The sequence below is a fragment of the Eriocheir sinensis genome, unplaced genomic scaffold, assembly GCF_024679095.1.
Source record: "Eriocheir sinensis breed Jianghai 21 unplaced genomic scaffold, ASM2467909v1 Scaffold860, whole genome shotgun sequence".
Classification (NCBI taxonomy): Eukaryota; Metazoa; Arthropoda; class Malacostraca; order Decapoda; family Varunidae; genus Eriocheir; species Eriocheir sinensis.
The window spans coordinates 60,001-72,500 of record NW_026112231.1 but is presented as its reverse complement, the minus strand read 5'-3'; the positions used below and the strand labels follow the sequence as shown (position 1 = coordinate 72,500).

The 12,500-nt window shown below is 47.6% G+C and overlaps 1 protein-coding gene across 3 annotated transcripts in view; it reads right to left on the bottom strand.

The window, feature by feature from the left end:
- The window catches only part of LOC126994734 (uncharacterized), a 56,310-nt gene that overhangs the window by 141 nt on the left and 43,669 nt on the right, over positions 1-12,500 (bottom strand). The window contains exons 3-7 of one of the 3 annotated variants that reach the window (XR_007749530.1): positions 11,001-11,206; positions 10,574-10,693; positions 10,150-10,278; positions 1,702-9,238; positions 1-1,550 (exon numbers count right to left, since the gene is read on the bottom strand). The exon at positions 1-1,550 is cut by the window's left edge and continues 141 nt beyond it. Coding sequence is in view for 1 of the 3 variants with exons in the window: in XM_050854023.1 (XP_050709980.1) it covers positions 9,083-9,238; positions 10,150-10,278; positions 10,574-10,693; positions 11,001-11,206 (611 nt within the window). In the remaining 2 variants the exon portion in view is untranslated. Of the gene's footprint in view, positions 9,239-10,149; positions 10,279-10,573; positions 10,694-11,000; positions 11,207-12,500 lie in introns of all 3 variants that reach the window. The other 2 variants (XR_007749531.1, XM_050854023.1) reach the window with 2 other exon arrangements.

Genomic DNA, 12,500 nt, shown 5'->3' with positions numbered 1-12,500 from the left:
TCCTTGCGCAACACACCTACGACGAGAGGCTCCCTCCCAGCCCTTCGCTGTTCCCTCTTGAGAAGCGTCACTTCCGAGGAAAGCTGACCGAATGTTTCAAAATGCTGCTTTTACGAATGTGGGCGAATCCAACTGATGATGATCGATTACACGTTTCGAACGAGAAATAATGGCATAAAACTTTTATGTAAAAAAAAAATCACAGTAACATTTTTTTCTTCTCCAACGTTGTAGCGCGAGGAATTAGGGATAAGCCTTCAGTGGTCCAGTGCAGCACGACTGACTCCTTTAAAGACAAGCTCGACCGTCACTTCCTTCAACTTAATATTCGCCGAGGCAGAAAGGTAAAGTCTTGGTGGCCATTTATTGGTTTCTTATTGATTTAAGAACAGACCACCTAATTTGGACCATGGGGTCTGAACAGCTTTGAAAATCTCTCTCTCTCTCTCTCTCTCTCTCTCTCTCTCACACACACACACTAACACACACACACACACACACACACACACATACCAAGGCTATGATGCTCTCTCCTACACTTAATAAGATGCCCAATACTCTGACCCTGAGAGACACATCGGGCGCAGTGTTAGGGAGCTCCGTGGGCCTGTTTTTATGCACAGGGAGTCCACATCAGTCCCGGGCCCGTAATCTCAAGCATTTCAGCGCTTACACACACCCTACACACACCCATGCACATTCGGCAAGCCTTTCGTCGAGTTTGTATTAGTGTTTCCACGGGTAGGTTTATATGCATAGGGATAATTTAACAAAGCTTATGCGCCGTCAATGGGCCGTTAACCACTTCGGCGTCTAGGCACACAGACATTTGGTAAGGCTTTCATAAGAGTTTTGGGCATTTCAAGGGGTACTTTTATGGCCCTTCCGGTAGTCTGACCCTTCTTCTGTACCATGAACCCTAAAAACATGCATTATAGCCCGACTGATCTCCCTTTCGGCCCTTGGAAATAGTTGATGTGAGAGGTGAAGGCATCTTAGAGTACCCGCCAATGTGAAAAGCACTCATGAGAACCAGAGTAATCACCTTTGTGGTCTTTGGAAGTATTTGATGTGAGAGTCGCCAGCGTTTGAGAATACGGAGACTAAGTGTGTATTTTCCGACACTTCCGCCTCTCATATCAACTCTTTCCAAAGGCCGAAAAGGAGATCAGCCGAGTTCTAATGAGTGTTTCTTTAGGCTCACGGTGCAGAAGAATGACTAAATTACCAGAAGGGTCATTAAACTACCTCTGGAAATGCCCACAGCCCCTACGAAAGCCTTGTCAAATGTGTGTGCGCTTGGTAGATGAAAACTTTAATTATATGGGTTCTAATGAGTGCTCCTTAAGGTTAATGATACAGAGGAATGATCACACTACCATAAGGGTCATTAAACTACCCCTGAAAATGCCCCAAACCCTTACGAAAGCCTTGTCAAATGTGTGTGTCCTTGGGCGCTGAACTGTTTAAATATATGGGTTCTATAGAGTGTTCCTTTAGGTTAATGATACAGAAGAATGATCAAACTACCAGAAGGGTCACAAAACTACCTCTGGAAATGCTCCAAACCCCTACGGAAGCCTTGTCAAATGTGTGTGTGCTTGGGCGCTGAAAGGTTTAAATATATGGGTTCTATAGAGTGTTCCTTTAGGTTAATGATACAGAAAAATGATTAGACTACCAGAAGGGTCACAAAACTACCTCTGGAAATGCTCCAAACCCCTACGGAAGCCTTGTCAAATGTGTGTGTGTTTGGACGTTGAACTGTTTAAATATATACAGAGGAATGATCAAACTACCAGAAGGGTCACAAAACTACCTCTGGATATGACTCAAACCCGTATGAAAGCCTTGGGCGGGTAAGTGTTTAAAAATATGACCCCTGCTGCTTTGTGCGTTGTCTGGTCAGGGAACGAAGATTCTGCCCGCCTCCTACTCTGGCTCGGGGGCATTGGAATGTGGTCACGTGACTCTCAAGACGACCACCACGGAAAACAACAACAAAAAAGTTCCGATACAGATTATTGTGACGGTTACGGTAGACGCTGCGCGCACACACACACACACACACACACACACACACGCACATTCCCTGGTGTACGTGTGTGCATGTGTGTCTCTCTCATGCCATGCCGGGTAACACTCACTCGGCGTCCAAACATGCCTCGGTTAAGTTTAAGTCACAGGAAGGAAGAAACACAGACATCTTGAGTGTATTGTAATTTGTTATTTCAGACACTGGACGTTGGGAAAGACAGCTATTTTTGTCTTGCTGTGGACCACTGACGGCTGCAGGGGACGGCGAGGTTATGTCTCAAGAGTACAACACCCAGCTGGCGCCTGACTCGTCCCTCCCCTCACACCCACTGACGGCTGCAAGGGACGGCGAGGTTATGTCTCAAGAGTACAACACCCAGCTGGCGCCTGACTCGTCCCTCCCCTCACACCCACTGACGGCTGCAAGGGACGGCGAGGTTATGTCTCAAGAGTACAACACCCAGCTGGCGCCTGACTCGTCCCTCCCCTCACACCCACTGACGGCTGCAAGGGACGGCGAGGTTATGTCTCAAGAGTACAACACCCAGCTGGCGCCTGACTCGTCCCTCCCCTCACACCCACTGACGGCTGCAGGGGACGGCGAGGTTATGTCTCAAGAATACAACACCCAGCTGGCGCCTGACTCGTCCCTCCCCTCACACCCACTGACGGCTGCAGGGGACGGCGAGGTTATGTCTCAAGAGTACAACACCCAGCTGGCTCCTGACTCGTCCCTCCCCCTCACCGACCGACTGACCTGACCGACACTTCCTTCACCTTAATATTTACTAAAGTAGAAATGCAAAGTCTTGGTGGCATTTGATTAATATAATTTCACTTAGGTTTAAGGACAGGCCACCTAGTTCAGCTGGATTATCATAGGGTCTGTGTGGTCTGAGTATCACTTTAAATCTATGTAAATCAAAGCCTGCGCTGTAGCCGGGCCGTGATCTGCCGTACACGTCCCAGCTGGCCGAGGGACAAGCCCCAGGCCGACACTCTTTCTGTCGGCCTGGGGACAAGCCAACAAGGGACGGGACGAGGGCCATGTGGGCATGCATTGTCATAATATGTACTACTAGTCTGGTGCGGCCGCCCCGGGGCTCCGGTGCTGCGGTTGCAGGTGTTTGCTTTTTGAAAACATAACTCCCTGGACGCCTCTCAGCATAGCTACTTGAAGGCACAAGCCCAATATTTTGCAACCCTGACAGGACACGGCTCACTTCTATGACTCTGCAGCATGTGATTCCGATCCTGACAGACGCGAGACACTGAACTGCTGCAACTACGCTCCTGCAAGCAAGCCGTGACGCAAACAAGAAGTGTTGCACGACTATGCTTGCTGTGTTGCTGCAGATCCTCGTCCCTGTCCGGTTCCAGGTCATGGGTTAACGTGGGGGGTTGAGGCACGTCTGGCCACCACTCCAAAAGTTAACACCTTACCTCTCTCAGCGTGTTGCTCCTCTGCCCTTGACTACATTTACTCTGGACTTTTACAAGCACGCTGAGAGCCGCGTAGCTATACCTCTTAGTAACTCAACAGTCATAAGGCACAGCGTGGAAAGTAGCTTTTCTTACCAGCATTCCAGGGTGAGTGATTAGTACGTCTACCTATGAAGTCGCGATCTGTACGGGCATGTGGCACGGTGCCCTGAAGCCGACCCTGCTCACAGGGTTGTTTCCGTGAGAGGCAACCCCGAGTGGAGGGAGGAGGCCGAGGGGACGCCCACAGAGTTCATGGCTTGAGCAAGTCGATAGGTCCTGGCATGAGCTACTTGGGATGGGAAGGAGACCTGCGTGGAGGGGCGAGCCAGCGCGTCCCCCGGCGCATGCCCCCTTCACTGATTGATATGAAGCCGCAAGCTCGGGTTCATATCCCGGGCAGGGCAGTCCGCGCAGAACACCCAGCTGTACACCTCCCTTCTGGGCTGGCGGGCGAGCGGTACTTGGTAAGGTAAGCGGTTACAACTCCTATGTCACAATGGTTCTCACCCACCGCAGGTTCAAGGGCGAGTGAGACAGAGATGAGCACAGAGGCCACGCGTAGCTATATCATACGCCCCGACCTTAACTCTAGTCTTGGGAATAAACACTGTGTTTCCCTGTGCTTCGACGCTTCTCCACCTCACTTCCCGGCCTTGATCTTGCCACCCTAACACCCAGAGACACGGCGTCCGCTACACAAGTACCCGGACCTCCACTATTGTGTTGAGAGCCACCGGCAACTCTTAGTGACCCAACAGCTAAATGCCTCACCTCTCCCAGTAATCTCCTGTCCCTCTGCTGCTCACTACAAATATGCGCCCTGGACTCTGCCGGCATGCTGTGAACACCTCAGGAACCCAACTCTTCCTGTACCTGCACTTCACGGAACAAAGTCTGGATAATTTGTCCTACTCTACTTATTCGGGGAAGAGTTTAGGCGTATTACAGGCTTGACTATGGACAACTGAGAGAGATATATACATAGAGACGGCCCGGCAGCCATGAAACTCTCCCACAACAGCGAGAATCTTCCGCTTCAGGAGGGCGTTCGGGAAGGTGACACAATATCTCCTTGGGTAAACGATACATTAAAAACATAATGGGATAACGCCGGCATCAAGATAGACGGTGAGTACCTTAACATCCTTAGAGTCACGGATGGCATAGTGTTCCTAGGCGAGGCTGAGCAAGTATATACAGAGAACGATACAAGAATTAAACAAATGGAGCAAGAACGTAGGCCTGCAGATGAACATGAAGATAAACAAAGGTACTGTGAAGGAATAAGCTGGTACAGTAACAAATAGTAATCGGAAGGAAACACTTGAAAGAGAAAAGGAGTACACATGTTAAGTTCTCACGTAATTGACTGCTCTTTCGGCCACCTCTTCGGACTCTTTACAGGAGCAGCGAGTAGCGGGCCTTTTTTTTATTGTTTCCTTTTTTGTGTGCCCTTGAGCTGTCTCCTTTGCTGTAAAAAAAAAGAAAAAAGGACAAACAATGAGTGCAAACCCAGACCAGGAAATATTAAAAAAAAAAAAAAATCAGACAGCGTAGGAATAGGACGGAGTGGTTTTGGTGGACGCGTTGATATCATGAGTAACAACCCGCCACTCTCCCTGGTGAAGTTGTTACCCCGACTATAGTGACACCAAATTGTCGAGTCCGTTTTGGCGTTGATTCCCGCGGGTCCATTCCTCCCCTCTGCTCTGCCACACAGTCCCAACACCTATTTTTTTCCTCTCATATGTTACCTATAGCTTGCATATGAGTGGAAGAAACAGGTGTTGGGACTGTGTGGCAGAGCAGAGGGGAGGAAAGGACCCGCGGGAGCCTACGCCAGACCGGCCTCGACATATTTGGAAGACAACAGCTCAGAAACATTTTGAAATATTCTGAAAAAGGCGAAGACGCGACAAAGAGGAATGAAGAGAAGAACACTGGGAATAACGCGGATAAACGGGAAGCGAGTGGAGTAAAGAGAGAGGTTCATGATAGAATTTCAATGACTCTGAAGAATATGAAATAGACTTGGGCAGGTCAGAGCTTTGTTAGAGCTGAAAAAGAGTGACAGAGGGGCGACCCAAGCATTGTATAAGTCAGGGCAGACAGAAGACCAGGTGGAGAGATGAAGTTAGACCATTCGCTGAGCAGGATGGAGTACACTTAACATCAGACAGAGAGCTGGGGGACGTAGTGGTAGTAGTAGTAGTAGTAGTAGTAGTAGTAGTAGTAGTAGTAGTAGTAGTAGTAGTAGTAGTAGTAGTAGTAGTAGTAGTAGTAGTAGTAGTAGTAGTAGTAGTAGTAGTAGTAGTAGTAGTAGTAGTAGTAGTAGTAGTAGTAGTAGTAAAGTAGTAGTAGTAAAGTAGTAGTAGTAGTAGTCGCAAAGTAGTAGTAGTAGTAGTAGTAGTAATAGGGGTCGTACTTTGGTCATCACACTTGAACACACTATAAACACTGCCTTCCTATACCCCGTAAGGCGCAATGGATGTCTCTACACACACTCCATTAGGACATACAGACCCAGCGCCCGGCACTGGCCAAGACAACAGCCTCCCTTCAGTTCAGGTAAGTTCCTCACACTTCAACACACTATTACACAGTCCACACTCACTCCATTGGGATACACGCACTGAAAACCCGGTACAGAATAAACATGTATATATATTCCATTATTGTAGTTATTAGGTGAGCGTTGAGGGATAGGAATGCTGTCCGTTCTTTAGCTGCACGTTGTCCGGCACGCTTACAGAGCCGAACACCCTCTCAGTGCTGCACCGTGCTCCAAATACACTTAAGTCAACCCTTCACTCACTATCACTCCAACTGGCAATGTAAATACCGACCTTCTCTTCACTATAGACGCCTTGAACGACAACTCCCACACACAGATTCAGCGATAGAGGATTCAAACTTATATAACACACATGTAAACCTTCTATTCACTATCACTCCAGCTGGCAATGTAAATACCAACCTTCTCTTCACTATAGACGACTTGAACGGCAACTCTCACACACAGATTCACCGATAAGAACATAAGTACATAAGAACGTAAGGAGTCTGCAAGAGGCTGGTTGGCCTATACAAGGCAGCTCCAGTACACTCAACCCCACCTTACCTCACCATCCATGGCTTTATCTAACCTCTTCTTGAATGTGTCTATGGTACTGGCACCCACAACATGGCTCCCAAGCCTATTCCATTCATCTACCACTCTATTGGTGAACCAATTCTTCCCTATGTCTTTGTTGAATCCGTATTTGTGTAACTTAAAACCATTGCTACGCGTCCTACCTGGCTCTTTTACTATCAAAATCTTATTGACATCCCCTTTATTAAAGTCCTTCATCCACTTATAGACTTCGATCAGGTCTCCTCGCAACCTTCGCCTTTCTAGAGAGTGTAGATTTAAATGCTTCAGCCTGTCTTCATAAGGCAAGTGTCGCACCCCCTGAATCATCTTTGTCATCCTCCTCTGTACAGATTCTAACATCCTGATATCCATTCTATAGTAGGGGGACCAGAGCTGAACTGCATAATTGAGATGAGGTTTAAACTAGTGCCAAATAAAGTTTGAGGATGACTTCAGCGCTCCTATTGCTTACGCTCCTTGAGATGAAACCAAGTACTCTGTTTCTCTGGATTCAAACTTATATAACACACATGTAAACCCTCTATTCATTATCACTCCAGCTCTCTCTACGATCACCAGGCTTTTATTCACTATATACGATCCTTCAACAACAATTTTCACACACATAGACATCAATTCTTTCTATTCACTATCATAGGACTTCATCTTCTCCAACAAACATATCAATTCTCTATTCACAATCACTCCAGCTTTCAGTATAAACCACAACTTTTCATTCACTACAGACGCCTTCAATGACTTTCACAATACAGACATCAGCCATCTGCATTCACTATCATATGACCAACACACATAGCAAACCTCCACTCACAATCACTCCAGCTTTCTCTACGATCACCAGGCTATAGACGATCCTTAACCGGCAACTTTCACACACAGGCATATTTTTTTTCTATTCACTATCATAGGACTTCATCTTTTCCAACAAACATATCAGTTCTTCATTCACAATCACTTCAGCTTTCAATATAAACCACAACTTTTCATTCACTACAGACGCCTTTAATGACTTTCACTATACAGACATCAGCCATCTGCATTCACTATCATATGACCAACACACATACTCCACTCACTATCACTCCAGCTTTCTCTACGATCACCAGGCTTTCATTCACTATAGACGATCCTTAACCGGCAACTTTCACACACAGGCATGTTTTTTTCTATTCACTATCATAGGACTTCATCTTCTCCAACAAACATATCAGTTCTTCATTCACAATCATTCCAGCTTTCAGTATAAACCACAACTTTTCATTCACTACAGACGCCTTTAATGACTTTCACTATACAGACATCAGCCATCTGCATTCACTATCATATGACCAACACACATACTCCATTCACTATCACTCCAGCTTTCCCTATACACACATCAGCCTGTCATTCACAATAGACGATCCTTAAACGGCAACTTTTACATATAGATCAATCCTCAGTTCACCAGTAAAGTACTCCAGCTATTCCAAAACACATCAATTCTCTATGCACTCCTTCTAACACGTCATGGTAACTCTTAAGACGATCATCACTCTTATTTTTAATCTTCTTTGGATGTGGCGAGTCTTTTTTATCGGTTGTATATAGGGTTGAGCATCTCTCTCTCTCTCCGGAGGTTCTGAGGGAGACATGGGTTCCTTCCTTCCTCTTTCTTATCAGGTGAAGAGGTCAACGTTTCCCTTCCCAAGGTTTTCATAGACATGGTAACGTTCTTTCTGTCAACCGATGGAGAGAGTCAAGGTTTAGTTTCTAGTGGCCATTAAGAAAACACGGATTCGCTCTTTCTCTCAACCGGAGTCATTGTTTCCCTTTCCGAAGTTCTAGGGACGAGATAAGTTACCTCTCCACCCGTCGCATATACAGGAACCCGTCAACGTAGTCATCAGAGTCAGGCCACCAACCATCAAACGTTCCTCTGCAGTCACCGCTTATTTCAGTCAAAGAGGCCGTCACCGAAGCCTTTGCCCACCTAGTAACGTTCGATTAATTCGCTGACATGCTATTTTAAAATCGTCGACGTTTTTCCAGCCCGGCACCGTTTCACAGTCGAGAGTTTATCAACGTAGAAGGCGCGATCTGTTGGTGTGTTGATCACCCGAAAAGTTCATCAACCTCTGACTCGTTATCCGTCGAAGAAGCGATCCGTGTTTCAGAATAGGCATACACATTCCTCTCCTCCTTCAGTTCTCTATCAGTCGTGGAGAGAGTCAACGTTTCCCTTCCCGAGGTTGTTCAGACGACTTAGACACGTTCTTCCTGTCAGACGTGGAGGGAGTCAACGTTTCCTTTCCCGAGGTTGTTCAGACGACATAGACACGTTCTTCCTGTCAGACGTGGAGGGGGTCAGCATTCCCCTTCCCGAGTTCTAAGGAGGCGATCCGCTTCCCCTCCACCAGGCGATCAGTCGAAGAAGGACTCCTGGTTGGCGCGGTAGAGCTGCCTAGTGGGGCCGAGCGGCACGGGGACGGGCGGGCCGTTGATCATCTTCTTCAGCTTGACCTGCTTAGCCTTGCTGTTCTGGGCCTGCAGCTTGTCCCGCAGCTCCCGAAGGTGGGCCTCCCTGGGCGGAGAAAGGGGACTGTTACTACCACGGCTGCTACTACTGCTACTGCTATACTACTACTGCTGCTACTACTTTTACTACTGTTACTACTACGGCTGCTACTACTGCTACTGCTACTACTACTACTGCTGCTACTACTACTACTGCTGCTGCTACTATTACTACTATTACTGCTGTTGCTATTGCTACTACTGCTACTAATACATACTACTCTGTGGCTCTGAGCGTATGTGTCTTTGTCTCTCTGTGTCTCTGTGTCTCTGTCTCTGTCTCCGTCCTTGCTTACACCCGCGACTCGCCTCTGTGTCTCTGTGTCTTCAAGTCCCTAACTCTATGTGTCTCTCTGTCTCTATATTTCTGTTTTCATGTCTATATCTGTGTATTTGTCTGTGTGTTTGTCTCTGTCTTTGTCTCCGTCCTTGGTTACACCCGCGACTCGCCTCTGTGTCTCTGTCTTCAAGTCCCTGTGTCTCTGTGTTTGTCTATGTGTGTCTCTGTCTCTCTGTCTCCGGCCTTGGTTACACCCGCGACTCGCCTCTGTGTCTCTGTCTTCAAGTCCCTGTGTCTCTGTGTTTGTCTATGTGTGTCTCTGTCTCTCTGTCTCCGTCTTTGGTTACACCCGCGACTCGCCTCTGTGTCTCTGTCTTCAAGTCCCTGTGTCCCTGTGTCTCTCTGTCTCTATATCTATGTTTCTGTGTCTATGTCTGAGTGTTTGTCTATGTGTGTCTCTGCCTCTCTGTCTCCGTCCTTGGTTACACCCGCGACTCGCCTCTGTGTCTCTGTCTTCAAGTCCCTGTGTCCCTGTGTCTCTCTGTCTCTGTATCTATGTTTCTATTGTTTCTATTGTGTTTGTCTATGTGTTTGTCTCCGTCTCTCCGTCTCCGTCCTTGGTTACTCCCGCGACTCGCCTCTTCTCCAGCGCCGCGCCCTTCTGCTGCGACAACTTCTCCCGGAGGTCGAACATCCGCTTGCCCTCTGCGGAGTCAGTTTTCGACATCGCTGCCATCTTCTCCTTCTTGGACTCCAGCTCGGCCTGCGTAAGGGAGGAATGTATCAACAACAACAACAACACACACACACACACACACACACACACACACACACACACACACACACACACACACACATATAGCAATCCCTTGTGGTCTCATGTGTTCCCTTGTAGTCAGACACGCACCACCACCATCACCACTAGCACCACCACCACCACCATCACCACCACCACCACCACCACCACCACCATCACCACCACCACCACTACCACCACTAGCAGCAGCACCACCACCATCACTACCACCACCACCACCATCCCCACCATCACCACCCACCTGCCGCCTCCTGTCCGCCATCTCCATCTTCATCCGCACGTCCGCGTGAGTCAGGTCCTTCAGGTTGAATCGGTTCCGCTGTGACTCGAGGTGCTGGCGGGTGTTCTCCGGGAGGAAGTCCTGAGGCAAAAAAGGAACCATTAGAGGAAGCGCTGCAGGAATGGGAGTGACGGGCGAGCGTTGCCGTCCGATAAGGCGAGTGAGGCGCATATATATATATATATATATATATATATATATATATATATATATATATATATATATATATATATATATATATATATATATATATATATATATATATATATATCTTTTATTTTTCCAGCCAGGGAGGCAGCTCAAGGGCAAAACACAAAAACTAACAACAAAACCCCGCTAAACGCTGCTTCGGCAAAAGAAAAAAGAACGAGAGGCCAAAAAGACCCACCTTCGGCTTGAACTTGCTGGAGCTGGCGGACTCGGTGGCGGGCGTGGCCTCGATGATCTCGAAGGCGATGCCGGCGCCCGCCCGCTGCTTGGAGGTGGCGATGAAGCCATCCTCCCGCAGCGACGCCAGGATGGCCTGCTCCTCCTGCCGCGCCTTCTGGTAGCCGCTGAGCAGGCGCGGACACTGCTTGCCCGTCACCGTCAGGTCTGGCGGGGAGGGGCTCGTCAGGTACGACTGAGGATGGTGGTACTGATGCTGCTACTGCTGTTGCTACTTCTACTACCTGCTACTACTACTATTACTTTACATTTCTGCCCGGAATCGTGCCAAATCTATTCTCCGATTAACCAAAAACTCTTTCATTAATAGAAAGTGCCAAAACCTTGCTTTCTCTAACTCTTCCCGTGACTTCTGGCATCTAGCCAAAAACATCTCCAAATTCACTTCTTCATCTTTCCCTCCACTCCTTAGTCCTGACGCCAACACTGCCGTCTCATCTATCTCTAAGGCTGAACTCTTCTCTCAAACTTTTTCTAAAAACTCCACTCTGGACGATTCTGGGCATATTCCTCCTACTCATCCCCCCTCTGACTCCTTTATGCCTGTTATAAAGATTCTTCAAAATGATGTTTTTTATGACCTCTCTGGCCTCAATCCTCAGAAGGCTTATGGACCTGATGGAGTGCCTCCTATTGTCCTTAAAAACTGTGCCTCCGTTCTGTCACCCTGCCTGGTCAAACTCTTTCGGCTCTGCCTGTCAACATCTATCTTTCCTTCCTGCTGGAAGCATGCCTTCATACAGCCTATGCCTAAGAAGGGTGACCGTTCCAATCCCTCAAACTACCGTCCTATAGCTTTACTTTCTTGTCTATCTAAGGCTTTTGAATCAATCCTTAACCGGAAGATTCAAAACCACCTTTCCACTTCTGACCTTCTATCTGATCGCCAGTATGGGTTCCGCAAGGGGCGTTCTACTGGTGATCTCCTAGCCTTCTTAACTAACTCTTGGTCATCCTCTCTTAGCCGTTTCGGTGAAACCTTTGCTATTGCGCTGGACATATCAAAAGCTTTTGATAGGGTCTGGCACAAATTTTTGCTTTCCAAACTACCCTCCTACGGTTTCTATCCTTCTCTCTGTACCTTTATCTCCAGTTTCCTTTCTGACCGTTCTATTTCTGCTGTGGTAGACGGTCACTGTTCTTCCCCTAAACCTATTAACAGTGGTGTCCCACAGGGTTCTGTCCTATCTCCCACTTTCTTTCTGTTGTTCATTGATGATCTTCTTTCCAAAACGAACTGTCCTATCCATCCTACGCCGATGATTCCGCTCTGCATTACTCAACTTCTTTTAATAGAAGACCCACCCTACAGGAACTTAACGACTCAAGGCTGGAGGCTGCAGAACGCTTAGCCTCAGACCTTACTATTATTTCCGATTGGGGCTAGAGGAGCCTGGTGTCCTTCAACGCCTCAAAAACACAGTTTCTCCACCTATCCACT